The sequence below is a fragment of the Zea mays genome, chromosome 7 (genome assembly GCF_902167145.1).
Source record: "Zea mays cultivar B73 chromosome 7, Zm-B73-REFERENCE-NAM-5.0, whole genome shotgun sequence".
Taxonomy (NCBI): domain Eukaryota; kingdom Viridiplantae; phylum Streptophyta; class Magnoliopsida; order Poales; family Poaceae; genus Zea; species Zea mays.
Window position 1 is genome coordinate 3,073,926 of NC_050102.1, and position 17,458 is coordinate 3,091,383.

At 43.7% G+C, this 17,458-nt stretch overlaps 1 protein-coding gene and 1 non-coding gene across 3 annotated transcripts; one reads left to right on the plus strand and one right to left on the minus strand.

Annotated features, from left to right (window-relative positions):
* The first annotated feature begins 6,637 nt into the window (after window positions 1–6,637).
* TRNAE-UUC (transfer RNA glutamic acid (anticodon UUC)) lies at window positions 6,638–6,711 on the plus strand. The gene has a single exon. It is a non-coding gene; the product is annotated as a tRNA-Glu (tRNA).
* Window positions 6,712–6,849: 138 nt separating this feature from the next.
* Window positions 6,850–17,199, minus strand: LOC100382771 (transducin family protein / WD-40 repeat family protein). 2 transcript variants are annotated; one of them, XM_008653454.4, is made up of 22 exons: window positions 17,017–17,199; window positions 15,906–16,240; window positions 15,484–15,587; window positions 14,711–14,779; window positions 14,317–14,377; window positions 13,440–13,579; window positions 12,921–13,110; window positions 12,578–12,639; window positions 12,173–12,261; window positions 11,764–11,836; window positions 11,630–11,689; window positions 11,267–11,413; window positions 10,888–10,929; window positions 10,713–10,750; window positions 9,848–9,934; window positions 8,920–9,079; window positions 8,229–8,306; window positions 7,930–8,066; window positions 7,731–7,807; window positions 7,550–7,619; window positions 7,404–7,469; window positions 6,850–7,281 (listed from the first exon to the last, which is right to left on the minus strand). In XM_008653454.4, exons 1-22 carry the CDS (start codon window positions 17,062–17,064, stop codon window positions 7,153–7,155), a joined length of 2,262 nt encoding a protein of 753 aa, XP_008651676.1. In that variant the 5' UTR covers window positions 17,065–17,199; the 3' UTR covers window positions 6,850–7,152. The 2 variants fall into 2 exon arrangements, with proteins under 2 accessions (XP_008651676.1, NP_001168951.1); NM_001175480.1 differs by having other exon boundaries at window positions 6,854–7,281; window positions 8,920–9,085; window positions 17,017–17,138.
* Between the last annotated feature and the right edge of the window lie 259 nt (window positions 17,200–17,458).

Genomic DNA, 17,458 nt, shown 5'->3' on the forward strand with positions numbered 1-17,458 from the left:
CTTGGTGTAGACTCCTCCTTCTTTTCTTCCGTCGCCTTGAAAGCAACGGGTTGAGCTTCGGATGTGTCGCCAAGCTCGTTGATTTTCCTCGAGCCTTCTATCATGCACTCAAAACTTACAAAATGCCCGATGACTTCCTCGGGGGTCATTTTAGTGTATCTAGGATTACCACGAATCAATTGAACTTGAGTAGGATTTAGAAAAATGAGAGATCTTAAAATAACATTTACCACTTCGTGGTCGTCCCACTTCTTGCTCCCGAGGTTGCGCACTTGGTTTACCAAAGTCTTGAGCCGGTTGTACATGTGTTGTGGCTCCTCCCCTTTGTGAAGCCGGAACCGACCGAGCTCTCCCTCGATCGTTTCCCGCTTGGTGATCTTGGTGAGCTCATCTCCCTCGTGCGCAGTTTTGAGCACATCCCAAATCTCCTTTGCATTTTTCAACCCTTGCACTTTGTTGTATTCTTCCTTGCTTAGAGAGGCAAGGAGTATGGTTGTGGCTTGAGAGTTGAAGTGCTCGATTTGGGCCACCTCATCCTCATCATAGTTTTCATCCCCTACGGATGGTACCTGCGCACCAAACTCAACAACATCCCATATGCTTTTGTGGAGCGAGATTAGATGAAATCGCATTAAATCGCTCCACCTAGCGTAATCTTCACCATCAAAAGTTGGTGGTTTGCCTAGTGGGACGGAAAGTAAAGGTGTATGTTTGGAAATGCGAGGGTAGCGTAGGGGGATCTTACTATACTTCTTGCGCTCTTGGCGCTTAGAAGTGACGGAGGGCGCATCGGAGTCGGAGGTAGAAGTTGATGAAGTGTCGGTCTCGTAGTAGACCACCTTCCTCATCCTCTTGTGTTTGTCGCCTTTCCGATGCGGCTTGTGGGAAGAAGATTTTTCCTTCTTCTCTTTGTGGTGAGAAGAAGATTTCTTCTCCTTCCCTTTGTTGGAGGAGCTCTTCTTCTTCTCCCTCCTTTTGGTGCGGGACTCTTCCGATGAAGTGCTCCCTTGGCTTGTAGTGGGCTTTTCGCCGGTCTCCATCTCCTTCTTGGCGTGATCTCCCGACATCACTTCGAGCGGTTAGGCTCTAATGAAGCACCGGGCTCTGATACCAATTGATAGTCGCCTAGAGGGGGGGTGAATAGGGCGAAACTGAAATTTACAAATATAAACACAACTACAAGCCGGGTTAGCGTTAGAAATATAAACGAGTCCGCGAGAGAGGGCGCAAAACAAATCCCAAGCGAATAAGCAAGTGAGACACGAAGATTTGTTTTACCGAGGTTCGGTTCTTGCAAACCTACTCCCCGTTGAGGAGGCCACAAAGGCCGGGTCTCTTTCAACCCTTCCCTCTCTCAAACGGTCCCTCGGACCGAGTGAGCTTCTCTTCTCTAATCAAAGCCAGGAACAAAACTTCCCCGCAAGGGCCACCACACAATTGGTGCCTCTTGCCTTGATTACAATGGAGTTGTGATCTCAAGAACAAGTGAGAAAGAAAAGAAGCAATCCAAGCGCAAGAGCTCAAATGAACACGGCAAATCACTCTCACTAGTCACTAGGGCTTTGTGTGGAATTGGAGAGGATTTGATCTCTTTAGTGTGTCTAGAATTGAATGCTAGAGCTCTTGTTGTAGTTGAGAAGTGGAAAACTTGGATACAATGAATGGTGGGGTGGTTGGGGTATTTATAGCCCCAACCACCAACTTGACCGTTGGCTGGAGGCTTCTACTCGATGGCGCACCGGACAGTCCGGTGCACACCGGACAGTCCGGTGCCCCTGCCACGTCATCACTGCCGTTGGATTCCGACCGTTGGAGCTTCTGACTTGTGGGCCCGCCTGGGTGTCCGGTGCACACCGGACATGTACTGTTTGATGTCCGGTGCACCGGTATGGGCGATTCTGACTTCTGCGCGCGCTGCGCGTGCATTTAATGCACCGCAGGGAGCCGTTGGCGCCGCAGGGAGCCGTTGCTCCGCTGGCACACCGGACAGTCCGGTGTTCACCGGACAGTCCGGTGAATTATAGCGGAGCGGCTGCCGCGCGAACCCGAGGCTGGCGAGTTCAGGAGGCCGAGCTTCCTTGGAGCACCGGACATGTCCGGTGCACACCGGACAGTCCGGTGAATTATAGTGCGCCGGCTTCCGAGAAATCCCGAGAGTGAAGAGTTGGAGTCTGAGTCCCCTGGTGCACCGGACAGGTACTGTTCACTGTCCGGTGGCACACCGGACAGTCCGGTGCGCCAGACCAGGGGTGCCCTCGGTTGCCCCTTTGCTCCTTTATTGAATCCAAAACTTGGTCTTTTTATTGGCTGAGTGTGAACCTTTTTCACCTGTATAATCTATACACTTGGGCAAACTAGTTAGTCCAAATATTTGTGTTGGGCAATTCAACCACCAAAATTATTTAGGAACTAGGTGAAAGCCTAATTCCCTTTCAATACCGACGATGAATAAACGGGTGGAAAGTACCCTGGTCTCATAGGATGAACAGACGATGCTTGTCGCGTCGCCTTTTCGGCCGTTTTGTTCGGCCGTTTCGTTTTAGCAGGTGACCGGGGTTTCTTTGTTGACCGATCACGTGGAACGGTCTTTTTGCTAGCATTTTTTGAGAGCAACTGATCAAAAGTAGGGTCGGCTTTGATCAGCCGACTATATGTGCTTTGACCTTGCGCCTTTTTCTTTGCTTCGTGTAGAGGTTGACGCCTTTAGTCATAGGTGGACTGTCCGGCTGAGTTAGCCGGATCGTTTGTCTGAGCACCGGATCGTCCGCACGTAGGTGCCGGACCATCTACGGTGCTCGGGCTAGGCTGATGTGTTTGGTTCATTAACTGTGCCTGCCCCCCGGCGTCTTCGGACTTTTTAGCCTTCTCGTCCGAAGCCTTTCGAGCAATCTCCTTTTGTGATATATCTGACATGCGAGGATCGCCAATGACGATGCCCTTGCCTTTGCCTTTATCGGCCATTTCGGGCCGAACCAAGACCTTTTTGCATGTGAGTTCTATTATATTAACAGGAAAAGGTTGTGTGTCTACTTGCATCTCCTGAAAAACCAATCGACCCTCATTTATGGCCGATTGTATCTGTCGACGAAAAACATTACAATCATTGGTGGCATGAGAAAAGGAATTATGCCACTTACAATAAGCACGCCTCTTTAATTTATCAGGAGGAGGAATAGTATGAGTTAATTTAATGTTGCTGTTTTTCAGTAACTCATCAAATATTTTATCGCATTTGGCAACATTAAAAGTAAACTTAACTTCTTCTTGTCGATTCTTTAGAATCGACTGTAAAGCAGAACACGCTGAAGGTTTAGCCTGTCCTGGCCAAACCAGTTCGGCGGTGTATACATCCGTGGATTCATCGTCCGAATTATCGTATCCCACTAGATGCATCTTATGGCTAGCCGATTTTGATGTTTCCTTACTTCGGCTTTCACAGGTCATAGCCCGCTGGTGCAAGTGCACTAGCGAAAATAATTGGGTGCCATCTAATTTTTCTTTTAATTAGGATCACAACCCATTGAAAGCCACCCCTGTTAGTTGTTTTTCTGCGACATGGATCTGAAAGCATCGGTTTCTAGTGTCCCGGAATCTCCGGATATAGTCATTAACTGATTCTTCAGGCCCCTGTCGGACTGAGGCTAAGTCAGCCAATTCTAATTCATGTTCTCCTGAGAAGAAGTGTTCATGAAATTTCTGCTCTAATTCTTCCCAAGAGTTAATAGAGTTTGGTGGCAAGGCTGCGTACCATGCGAATGCAGTATCAGTAAGGGACAACGAGAATAAACGAACGCGGTAGGCTTCCCCATCAGCCAATTCTCCCAAGTGTGCTATGAATTGGCTTATATGTTCGTGTGTGCTTTTCCCACCTTCACCAGAAAACTTAGAGAAGTCTGGTATTCTAGTTCCCTGTGGATATGGTACGGTGTCGAATCGGTGGCTATAAGGCTTCCGATACGATTGCCCTGTACCTGACACACTAACACCGCGTTTGTCCCTGAACATCCCGGCTACCTCGTCTCTGACCCTCTCCGCCATGTCTGGCGACCATCCATTGAGTTTGTGGGTGGAAATCTCAGGTTGCCTGACATCACTCTGTCGGCTTTCCTCCCAGGGATGTTTGAGGTGTGTGTTAGGTGTTCTATTAATGTCACCATCTCCTGCCCTATATCTCTCAGGCTCTCTTATGGCCGAATAGTATTCAGCCCTATATCCATGAGGTGGTATGGCATGATTATAATGTGTTGCTGGTGGGGCACCATAATGTTGCTGCGGTGAATGTGGGAACTGTGCGTATTGCGCAGCTCTCGGTTCTGCGTATGCATATCCGGACGGTCCGACGTAAGAGGCCGGATGGTTCGCAACCTGGCCAAACGTCTGAAGGTATATCCGGATTGTCCAACCGTATATGGTGCTACGTGGGTAGTCTCGTACCCAGACCGTCTGCCGTAAAGAACTGGACGGTCCGCGATCGGGCCGAATGGTCCAGGGTTGTATCCGGATGGATCGGTCATATATGGCGCGACTTAGGCAGTCTGCGCGTGGACTCGTGTAGAGTCGGATGGTCCGGCGTAATATGTCGGTCGGTTCATGCCATATCCGGACGGTCCGATGTAAGATGGCGGACGGTCCGCAACATATCCGGACGGTCCGGCGTGATGCACCGGACAGTCCGTGATGGGGCCGAATTGTTCGGGGTTGTACCCTGGTGGTCCGGCCATGTACGGTGCGACCTGAGTGTTTTGTGTGCGGGCCTGCATCTGGTCGGACGGTCCAGCAAAATACGCCGAACGGTTCGGTCGCGTCCAGTACCTGTCGCGTGCCTAGTGGTTGCGGCTGTGATGGTGACACAAAAGTGTGCATCGGCACACCATATGATGGCTGGGTCAAGGGTGACCCGTTTATAGCCGATGTGTTTGACGCGGGTGGCTCTGTATTAGACTCTCGCGATGGAAAGCTAGGAGCAGCTGATTTCTCGTATGCACGTAAATTCATTTTAATAGATTCATCTACATATTGCTTTAACTGATCTCCTCGTTGATCCATGAAAATCGTAAGAGATAGATCTGGAGTACTTACAGCGGGACCCTGAAGTGGAGGTAGGAGAGATTCCATATCGATCTCCCCTTGACGGATGATCTTCTGGTGGCGATCCACCGTGAAGTGTGACAAGTACTTTTCTGCCGCCTCCTTGCGCCGTTCGGAGAGTTTATGCAGCAGTTCCGCCTCTTCCTTGTCGCGTTGTTCGTTCCATTGCCGCATCACCTCCTTCTCATCGCGCATTATGAGGTCTTCAAAGGGTCTTTGGTCATCAGCCGGGAGCGCCTCCATGGCCGGCTTGATGATGTTGGTGATGGAGATCTAGGTGTGATCCTTAGAACCGGCCATCTATGGGCCGATTTTTAGCAGGTCTAGACACCTAATCCCCAGCGGAGTCGCCAAAAAGTATGTTGACACCTTTTTCGGGCGCCAAACACTCAACAAGAACCGGCGGCGGTGCTCTTTGCACAGGCGTGGATGGTCCGCGACCAGGGGCCGGACGGTCCACGACCTGACGCAGGGCTAGGGTTCCCTGCCTGACGGCCGAACGATCCGCGCCCTGGGGCCGGACGGTCCGCGCGTGTGCAGGGCGGCGAAAGGTCGCCGGCGGCGCCTGGATCTCGCTCCCGGGAGGGACCCCGTCAGGGAGGAGAGATCATAGGAGTTGTCTAGGCTCGGCAGACCGACCTAAACTCTTCTAATCGACGTAGAGTCGAAGAGAAGCGGAGGATTTGAGGATTGAGAGGCTAACCTAGAACTAGACTAGAACTATTCCTAATGCATAAGGTAAAAACGAGTAATAGACTTGATTTGATCGATTGTTGGGGGCTCAATCGTCCGTAGCCCTTCATCTATATAAAGGGGAGGTCTGGATCCGCTTCGAACTGATTTCCCACGGTTTTAGGTAACAAATCCCGCGAGAAACTAGGAACCCTAACTGACTCTGCGCACGCGCGGACCGTCCGCACCACCACCGCGGACAGTCCGGACCGCGGACCGTCTGGCCTCAGGGCCGGACCGTCCGTACGGCCTTTTTTGGCTTCTAACAATAGTTTTATTTAAATCTTTAGTAACATAACCCAGCTATATCCAAACAAGTAAATGGACTTCGTTGTAAGTAACCGAATGCATGTGGTTTTATGTCATGCTATAGACATATCTCTATTCTTTAAAGCACCTATTTTCTGGTATTCACTATCATCACTCTTGCAAAAAAAATCATTATGCTCTTTCTAATCTAACCGGTTGGGTCTCCCGTATTTAAATAGTAAAAAGCTAAAATTATATTCAAATGAATATTTAAACCATGTTTATTGGTTTCAAATCTACATTTATATCTATATCCAACCAAACGTATATGTCTTTATATTTTATACTCTATGTAAACCGTGTACGAGCACTTTGTTAGGTATAGGTAATACATATGTCTTGATTGTTGTCTTTTCTGTATGAGATGAAAAAAATGGTATATACTTATATGACTAGTGCTATGTTCTACGATTATTTGACTGGTGGCGCTGGGAGCCAGACTCAGAAGAGACGCTGGAGCTGCTGGAATACATGTTACTTTTTTAACAGAGGTCCTCTTCGCAACAAATCCATTGTCGTCTAGTCCGGTTAGGATATCTGGCTTTCACCCAGACGACCCGGGTTCAAATCCCGGCAATGGAACTATTTTTGTTTTTTGTGTGATGATTTACTTGTTTATTTTCCTTTTCGTTTTTCTTCCATTTGCTTCGTTTCTTGCCCTTTAGGTGACACGTTTAGGAGGTCCTTTGTGTGTAGTTGCGTGCCTGATAGAAATGCAGATGATATCGAAATATTCGTTGCGTGTCTGATCTGCATCCCTCCGCGAGAAATATTGAACTGTATCTGCAGAGTAGCCCAGCTATTCAATTTACAAAATCTAAGCGCTACCACCCAAAATCCACACTTCCATGATGGTTACAAAGGTGAAAAAATAATCATAACCCATTGCGATTTTTCGGTAGAGACGTGGAGGGCGTCTGAATTGGTCTGCAACACAGACCGGCTTTAAGTTATGCATGGTAGCGCCTCGAGCGAAGGAGCAACAATGTCCGCAACGACCAAGTGCACGCAAACCTATTGTAGTCATCTTGTTAGCGATTCGATGTCACCTCCTACTTCCGCAATCTTCTGGTCCATTGAAGACTTGGCGCTGCTTGCAACGCTCTTAACATCAAGGTCGAGGGCAAGGGACTTCACAAGGCCCTTGAGCATCTATAGTAAATTAGGTTAAGGGCGACACATGCCAAGGCATGGAAAATTTAGAAGAAATGATCCAAGGAAAGAGAAGTGCATCGCATGAAGCCCTGCAATAACGGCATGTTCAGGAAGGATACAAGAGAACCGATTGCGACAAGTGCCCGGTACTTTGAGTCGAAATCTTGGGTGTCATCTTCGGCGATCTGCAAGTTCAAAAAATGAAAGTGATGGGACTACTCTGGGAAATTGCATTGGCTGGACGCAATAGGCTGGAAAAACTCACTTCAAGGGCGGCAGAAAGAATCTGCGCCTGACTCTGTTCCTCCTTTGATTCAATCGAAAGAACAGCGTAGCTGCACACAGATAACATAGGGAACTTCAGCAATCTCAAATGATCTTTTTTTCTAGCGCTGTGGGAGCGAAGCTGCAATGCATAAATAGGTAGAATTCAACTTGAGACTCACTTCAGTAGAAGCGTGGCATATGCCAAGTGTGCATTCTTGCTAAAAGAAGACTTGCAGTTTGACACCGAATCAATGATCTGAAATTAGGAAATAAAATTGTCAGACTAGAAAAGGCAAGAGTAAATAACTGGCTGATATGTTTTATGCACAACAGACAACGAACTCGAGAGAAAATGAATTGTTTTACTATAGAACTGACCTCAGCACAGTGGGTCCTCAGCCACTGGTGCAAGCATGAGTTGCCAAACAAGTTTGTCACAGCTTTGAGGACTGTAAGCAAATTTGCTGGCTGTACAGGCGACGCAACAGCTTTACGAAAGGTTTCCAAAAGTATATCTACACGACGGAGGTTTGGTTTTCAGTAAGAGCCAGTTCCAGTGATTAAAAGAGACAGTGTGTAGACGATTGAATAATCTATGCTCGCGGAGTTGCATATAATTCAGATGTGAAAGGCTGGGAATTAGCTTTTAGCAAAAAGATTGCTATCCAATATCCTACCATTTCCAGTTTCGATGGTCTTGAGAAGTAAAGAAGCTCCATCAGGATGCAACACGAACATTCTCAGAAAATCAATGACTGCAAGGTCAAAAGACACCTTCAGATCGACTGAAAACCTCCACTGGCAAAATTAAGCCTATAATAAATATTTAAAAGCAAGAACATAAAAACTAGCTCTCAACCCCATGCAGAGTGTAGCTGGATGTTAGGGATAGAACTTAAGGCATAGATAAAACTGCTGAATAAAACTAGGGAATCTCAATCAGACTATCGCAGCCAAGAAACTTAACAAATATAGATTTTATTTATGTGGTTTATTTAGATCAAAAGCTTAAAAAGTTACATGTTCCGCTCCAACTAGTGGGTATTGCTTGCTTCAAAATTCTAACAGCAACACGATAAAAATATAAAATAAGAGAAACCCAGTTTTCACAATTTAAATGCACTTACTACTGCAAAAGAAAATGGCATATATTATAATTGAATTACAAAGTTGTAACTGTAACCAAGGATTTTCGCTGTAAACTTGGAGCCAACTAGATTGGACCACAAGTTCTAACAATCACCTGCCAAGAGTTTCTAGCAAATCAATGGATGGTTCTTTTCTTCTTTTTATTGAGACAATTCAACAGGGTAATCAAACCAATCACTATCATGCTTACTATTTTTATGGTCCAAAGAGGATATATACCTGGAAACATCATTTGTGGAGGCCAAGACTTCAATATCTTTACCAACAATGTCATATCAGCATCTGCAAGCTTACTTGTGTGATAAAATGATGTCTCTTTCAACACGTTCACTATGGCAGGTAATCTTGACATCTCCGTCTCAGACAGAGATAATTGTTTCTGTTCCTGAATACAGTTAAGTTAAAATTAAGACATGTGTAAGAATCTCGGATAAACTTCTTTTCTTTTAGAAATGATTATGATTCTAAACAACCCAGGTGTAGGTATCACCCACTAGAGTGCCTGTTAGGCATTGGTCGAGGTACACCATAAAAATATTGTGTAACTAAAGGTGTTCCAAAGTCTAACCACAACAGCCAAAATTAAATGCTTTGAGCAAGATCCTAGACGAACTATTGTAAATAATGTGTAACTAAAGGTGTTCCAAACACAAACTTAGTTTAGTCCACAACATACTAAAAGCGCAAAGAACAAGTCAGCAAGTAATTTAGCAGGTTACTTCAGGTTAATAGATATATGCTATTCATGCTTCTCGTCAGCATTCTATGTTAACCAGCTTGTTTAGGATTTATAACAAACTTCAATCAATTCCTTCACTCGGGTTAGTTATTTATTTGCTGTCCCCATGACTTACACATCTTCGATGCAGACCATGTCCTCCCTTTCAACATACTTCTATACAATATACTTCTCAGTGCAAGTCACATGTGTAGGCGTGCAGCTCTAAAGACAACAAAGTCAGTCAGCATGCAGGGGACACCCACTGCTGAAAACTCATTGACATAAGACTAATGCATTGGAATTGGAATAGATCTAAAAGCACATGAAATGATGTAAGCAAAACTGCATTTAGGTTCTGGGAAGAAATAATAATATGTTAATTTTTGGAATAAACAAAACGTGCCAGGAAATAAGTTTTCAGATTACCGAGTCAGATGAAAGTTTTGAATTAAACTCTGCAACTTTCTTTAGGATTCCATCAAACTGAGCTGTCTCAAATGACAGCATTCCACTCTGCAAATCAAATAAGCAGGCTCCGGGTTAATTCACAAAAGTTGTAAAATAACTCATGTATTATTTTCATGGCAACTTGCTTCTGGTTTAAAAAATATAAAGCATCAATCAACAGTTAATGTAACAAGATGAGGCAGATGATTGGATAAAAATTTTGATCTATACTGCTTTATTGTTTTGCACAAGGCTTTGTTTGATTTGGCAAGACAATTAGTTCATGTTACATATATATTATATTAACATAATCAATATTGTTAGAAGGATAGGTCTGGCACAGTGATGAGAAGCCTTTCCACTGAGCCAAAGGTCCTGGGTTCTCGGTTCAATGCATCCTCTCTGCAAAAATGCAGGAGTTAGGCTTGGCTCGGTTATTCCTTCCCTAGACCCCACTCATGTGGTAACCGCCAGCACCAGATCTGTCCAACATAATCAATATTGTTGAAAGTTCTGTGAATCTATCGGAATACAGTCCTGTAACTTAAAATCATGTTCGGTTGTAATGCTTGTATGCAAGACATGTCATTTACCCATAAAGTGGGCAGACATCTAATTAACAACAAAGGCAACAGAGGAAACAAGTATCCACCACTACCCAGGGATGCAAAGGGGATAATTAATTTAGCCAACCATTGTCACCAAACTCTTACACTTGCAAGTAAGCGTCACCAATACAACTCAGTTTCACAGATCAAGTGTCTTTCAATTGAGTTTGAACTTCAAGTATCAGTGTTAATTACAAAAAAGAAAAAAATGTAACAAACATCAAGATCAGTAGTACCTTCGGTATGTGCTTGAAAATTGGTTCCGGAGTATTACCTGCAAAATAAGTATATATTATGTGATTCAGGGTATATCCCAAAAACTACATCAAAGGGTTGCAATTTAATATAGAGAGAAAGGGGAAAAGAACCAGCTCAATTTCCAGGATTTAGGCATGGATATTGAATACGTACCATTGGATGATGATGATGGTTGCCCAGGCACATATGCATTGGCTGATACAGAATCAGTTTGGTTGTCAGCAGCAGCAACCAACAGGTAAAAATGTAACAACAACAACAACAACAACAAAGCCTTTTTTGTCCCAAGCACGTTGGGGTAGGCTAGAGATGAAACCCCGTATGAAAACCTCAGAGCTCAACCCCCAAAGAACAGAAAAGGGAAACAAAGGCAAAGGAGAACCGAAAACAACGAAACGGGGAAACACATAAAAGAGATAAAACCCACAAGGACCAGCAAGATCTAAAATGGACACAAGAAAAGGTCAAACGATTAAGGAGGAAAAGCGAAACTATCAATCAGGGTTCTGGCACAAAAAAACAGCATGCTTACCCCCAGTATAGGGATCCCGAAAAGATGGATCTGGAACAAAGTTGTTCTGGCCAGAATTCTGCAGTATAAATTCTACAACCTGTTGGCGATATGTCAAAGGCAGATTTTCTTTCAGGAGCCACTTGTCCGCGACTGTGTATGGGTCATCTACAATGAACACGAACATGAATGTAACAGGTGCATATGATAACTTTGAGAATAAAAGCTCTCACGTTCATGCACATGAAAGACAGAGATCCATGATGTATGGACATTTACATATACCATATAAAACCAAAGCATATGAATCATAATACTAGTTGGTTTACTCTAGAATCAATGGCAGATAAAATCATAAAAAATAGGAATACAGTTGTGTTATACCTGAACGATTATAGGGTAGTTTTCGTATGGGTTCTCCATCTCCAATATCAACATTAAAAACTGCAAAAAAAAATTAGAATATCGTAAGAAAACAAAAGGTTAGCGCAAAACACATACAATTGAACTCAACTTACCAAAATCATACCGAACACCATCATGAACTTGGCCTTGAGCAGCTTCACCAGGTCCATCCACTACTTCACCAATCTAGCAATTTTGTTGGGCAAAAAATGGGATTAGAATAACTCAAAATTAAAGGATATAAACAAATAAATGCAGTACCATGTCAAGGACAGATGGCTAACACTACCAGAGTGCATAAATATATCACGATGCGATAAAATAACCACAATTAATTAAGTCAAAAACATAAACCATTACAGCTAGATATTAAATTATGCTGTGCGAATGATCATCAAACAACTAGCGGCCTGCTAGTTAAACAGCTCTATCAAAACCAAGTAGCAGATTCTCTTATGTGAACGGGACATTGGGTAAATATAATGTGAAGCTGAAAAAGGTCTAAAGCAGAAAGGGGCTTACTTTGTCCCATTTTAACTCTGCTGAATTCCATGAATATGCAACACCATTATCCCCTTCTCGAACGATTAATGTTTGTCCATCGGAGTTCCCTGCTCGAAACACACTAAATTAAGACGGAATTTGAGCTACTTAAGGTTAAACACCACACGATTCCACTGAAAATTAGCTTCCACACTGCTCCCTATTCTTACATGCTAAACAATGATCAAGGCAACAGACTATAAGAAGGCTCTAAATATTTATAGAAAATAGAGATTTTGAAGAAAAAATACAGAAATTTCACATGTATTTTAAAATAAAAATGTATATTGAACCCGTTTAATAACTAGCAAACCAGAATATATACTTAGCACTGGGTGTTATCTACATGTCAATAATATAAGGATAAAAAATGTGATATATAACCTGGAACTTGCAGCGCCTCCACACCTGGTAGATCCATCAACTTAAGTCCACCAACAGTCTTTCTGTAAAGGCAAGAAATAAGGATATCATGTGTGAATAATTCCAGGGCTCCCATTTTCAGAGAATAGCAACAGTAGATAGACCACAGTCACTATCTATATAAGGAGATGACTGAACAATCCTAGTGATCCAATTTTCAGAAATAACATAATGATTGTCCCACGAGTAATTGTACATAGACCATGGTCAACTGGTATCAAAATAAGCATATGCTCTAATATATAAGAAATGATAAAACCTTGCAGAAGATAAGAAAATAACTTATGAAACCAGAGATGCCAACCTGCTAAGTGTGTATTGAGAAATAAGATCTGTATAAGCTGCAATTTCCTCATCACTGCAGAACCTGTTAGAATCTGCTGTCCATATCCTTGTAGTGCCATCAGAACAAGCAGTTACAATATCTCCATTTCCCAAGAACTTAGCATCCCATATACATCCTGGGTGTTCAATGCTTTGAACGCAGACACCATCTGCATTTTTACTCAAAAATCAGAGAATGGAAGTACATTGAGAACTTGCTGTACTACACACGTTTTGTTTTTACTGATAGAATTTTCCTTCTCTACTGCACAAGTTCAACAGGTGAGTATATAAGTTTCAGTTTCAGCATACTGGGCAGAAACAGAGTGAGGGGAAGTGTTTAAAATTCAGTTAGCCACAACTTTACATTTGTTTAGACAAGACAGTTTGTAGAATGGATCATAGCCTAACTTAGTGAGATTCCACGAGTTGCTCAGAGAATGTGTACAAATTCAACATGAGAAATGCTGATGCATTTATATAATACAAAATATATCACCTTTCCATATCTTCAAAGAGCGATCCTCACTACCACTAGCAATTAGACCTGAAGAATGTGCATCCACAGAATATACAAGAGAAGAATGTCCGATCATGTCCAGCAGGGGCTGACCTGACAACGCCCATAACTTGACAGTGCTGCGACAAACAAAAGTATCATGTTTGATTGTGTGAACAAATAACAACCAGTGAAGAAGCAGAGTGACTGCATTGATGATGCATAAAACTGAAAGATGGAGGCAAAGGACTGAGGGCTGGATCAAAAACGTTTTCAGCAAACCCAAAAAAACATTCTTCTGAAAACAGTGAGCATAAGTGAGCAAGGAGTTTATGGCCTGTTTCGTTTGCTGCCTCACTTGTCATAGTTTGACACGCCTAAGTTAGGCTGGTTTGACCGAGTTAGGCATGTGTTTGGTTTGTAGCTACGATTGTGGCAAGAATTTTCTCTTGCTGCGTAGGTCTCACTCGTCAATGATTTGTAAAAAATGTGGCAAGGTTCCCTTAGGTAGAGCAAGTATAGTAACAGGCTATAAGAAGGCTAAATATTGAGTTGGATGAGAGAGAAGAGAAGAGAAGAGAGAGAAGCGGACTGTTATCTTACAGCCGGCTTAGACACGAGAACCAAGAAACCTTATGCGAGAGACAAGTATAATGAAGAGCTAACTATTATACAAGTGGGCTAAAAGGTTGGCTGCAACAATTCTTGCAGCCAGCAGTTGGCTATATTATTAGCCTTGCTCGTATGCCAAGATGTGGTGCAGAATTTGATCGTCTAACCTTAGGCAAGTGTGGCAGAAAATGTGTGACAATTTTTGGCACCTTAAGTATACAACCAAACAGACCCTATATGGGTATTCAATACTCTGTTCACTTACCTGTCGTGTGAGGCGGAAAGAATTCCTAGACCTGGCATTGAGGCTAAAAATCTAACAGTGTCTGCATGTGACATAAAATTAGGTCAGGTTTGTACATAATCGCACGGAAGAAACAACACAATAACATAAGATACAAAGAATATGCAATATAATAAAAAGGGATCCGATTTAATAGAAGGCAAATGATGTTAAATTTTTTAGGCAAAGAATAACAAAACTTATGCATCAGTGCAAGTGTCCAACCGGGAATTTCAGATTCCTCGCTGAAAGTCGCATGGTAGAGAAAAATAAAGGACAATGCAACATACACCACCATGTGAGGTACCGTTTCACACATGACCTTGTTAAACAGTGTTTTCTGCAGTAGAAATAAAAGCAAAAGGAAGAACTAAACCTGCATGTCCTGAGAAAGTCTGTAGGCAAGTCCTTCCTTTCCATAGCTTAATAGTGGAATCACTTGAACCTATGAAAAAGTGTGAATATGTAAATTGTTAATCAAACGCTAGAAATTTGTGTTCATAAATTTATCAGAAAGTCATCCAAGGTAAATATTGTTTTATGGAATCTAGATGAGCCAACAACTCTAAGAAAAGGATTATGTTGTCACTAAACAAAGGTCACACATAGTGCATCCAGATTTTTTCTTAAACAAAAGGATTTGCTTTTGAAAACCAAGCGCACGTATTACCTCCGTCCCTAAATAAATCAGCTTCTAACCTTGTTCTAAGACAAACTTTTGTAATTTTGACCAAATTTATAGGAAAAAGAACAGAAATATATATGACACAAATATCATTAGATACACCATGAAATATATTTTCATAGTGTACTTATTTGGTATCATATATCTAGATATTATTTCTTAGAAAGTTGGTCAAACTTACAAAAAATTGACTTAAGTCGGGTCTAGAAGTTAATTTATTCAGCGACGGAGGGAGTACAAACTAAGCAATTACACTTCCAATATAGCATGATTTTGGTCCCAAAATTACAGCATTGAACTGTTTATAACAACCATGTAGTGCTAGTATCAGTTGCCAAAATGCCAGATAACAAAAGAAATGATAAATCACATGAACAAGTTACAGGATAGCAGGGCACCAAAATACAAAATACATGCACAGGAACCAATAAAATCATTCATGTAAAGTATATCAGAAGATTTACCAGTGAAGAGTTCCCCTGTGGGCAGCTTTAGAACAGTTTGCACTGCAACCTTGTGCGCTTCCCAAACCTCTATAGCATTGCCATTTCTCCAACGTCTTACAGTACTGCATGCACAATGTGTGTCAGTGAAGTAGAACAGAGGCACTATAGTAAGAAAAACTGGATGTCTATTAAGGCATCCCATTAGAAAAAGCACTTCAAACACGGAGTAATCAGTAAAGGTGCTTGGATAATGAAGCAACACAGAATACTGCTTTTCTATATTTTGTATATGTTGTACACATCTTCAAGCATAGCACTTTTTTAAATTAACAGAACACACGCAGAGGATGAACTTAAAATAAGCAAGCAAGCCAAGGAAAGATGCCACAAGAACATGTAGCATTAGGAATTTAGGATCACACTTGTCTATGAGAGTTTACCAATCCATGGATGAAGAGATGATGTCACCGTTAGTGTCCACAGCGAGTCCAGTGACTTGCGAACTGTGCCCCTTCATTGTCTCGGCAACTTCTCCTTTTTGCAGATCCCAGAGGAAAACAAATGTGTCCATTCCACCAGAGACGATTCCACCTTCAGGAAAACGGTCTGAAGGAGGTATCCAAGCCAATGGGCCGACAAAACTCGAATGTCCTGCGAGTGTCTTGGAGAGAACATATTCGCTCTCCTTTTCTGGGTTCCGGGTCCAGAACTTCACAGTACGGTCCCTCGATGATGTCGCGATCCCAGCATCGCCGCATACACAGATGCCACGAACCTGAAGAAGAATGAACATGATAAGGCATCCATGAAACAAGTGTCTACACAATATACGATGATGAGAAGACGTAGGGCCTGTTTGGTTCGCTGCCTAACTTGTCACACTTTGTCTAACTTTTTTGCCTAAGGTTAGTTCTTCGATTCGAACGACTAACCTTAGACAAAATGTGGTGTAGTTAGCCACAAAACAAACAAGCCCGTAGTTTTGACAACAACAAGGATGATCACAAAGAAACGATTGAACTGTGATATGAATTGTTGAATGACCTAATCTGGTGATTCAAGGATGGACCCTAAATCAGCAGCACGACAAGAACATGGTGGAATTGCACTTTAAGCAGAACAACGGAAGTCTATGTTCTCTGTTCTGCAGAGAAACTAATTTAACTGGCATTCACTGAGTCACCAATCTACTTAGCAAAAACAGCCCAAAATACAGTGATCTCACCACCGACAAACCCCCTGAGGTTACTCCTGCACTAAGCCCACTGAATCCACTGCCACAGAGTGAACTCACAGTATGCATCGGAAGGTAAATTGCATCGCTCCAATGCACCCACAACTCCAGGGAACGCAACAAGATCAAAAGCCCCAGCGATCCCGCCGCGGGCGGAAACCGGCCCCCATACAGGACCGAGGGCTGGGGCCGACGAGCGGGGCGCCGGGCGGATCGAGACCGAGGGTATCGCCACAAACTTGGAGCGGAAGTAAACGGAGACGGGGCAGCAGTGGCGAGAATCTAGCGGTGAGGGGAGAGGGGGGGCGGCAGCTTACGTCGTCGGTGTGGCCGTGCAGCTGAAGTCCGAGGCGGTACTCGGCCATGTCGCCGCTGTACGGGGCGCGGCGGAGCGGGCGAGGGCGACGGAAGTGGTGGGGGACCCGATTGGTGGTGTTGGTGCAGGGGGGAGTGGGAGACGAGTAGACGGCGAGGTGTTGGGAGTAGGGAGTTGGGAGGACTTGGGCACGTGCGGAGCGGCTGTTTCGTTCACTTTTGTGGGCCGGGTCCTGTTCCTCCGTTTACACAATCTGGGCCGTGGAAAGCGAGCACGAACGGCCTGGCTGGCACCACGTCTCCATGATACCGTTGGCAGAAAGATGTTGGGTGAATGGGCCAAATGCCAAGGCCTAGATAGAGGCGATCGGATATGGCCCGAAGAGAGTTGGGCTCTTATAATAAGCGGGGGCTTGATGATAGCTTTGGAGCACCAAAGTCAGC

Excerpts from the sequence above, each read along its gene's own strand:
- LOC100382771 (NM_001175480.1), bottom strand. The coding sequence starts at position 17,064 with ATGGCCGAGTACCGCCTCGGACTTCAGCTGCACGGCCACACCGACGAC. Across the intron at positions 14,780-15,483 it reads CACAGGGGAACTCTTCACTG|GTTCAAGTGATTCCACTATT; the intron begins GTAAATCTTCTG and ends ACTTTTTCATAG. Across the intron at positions 9,935-10,712 it reads TTTTCAAGCACATACCGAAG|AGTGGAATGCTGTCATTTGA; the intron begins GTACTACTGATC and ends TTTGATTTGCAG.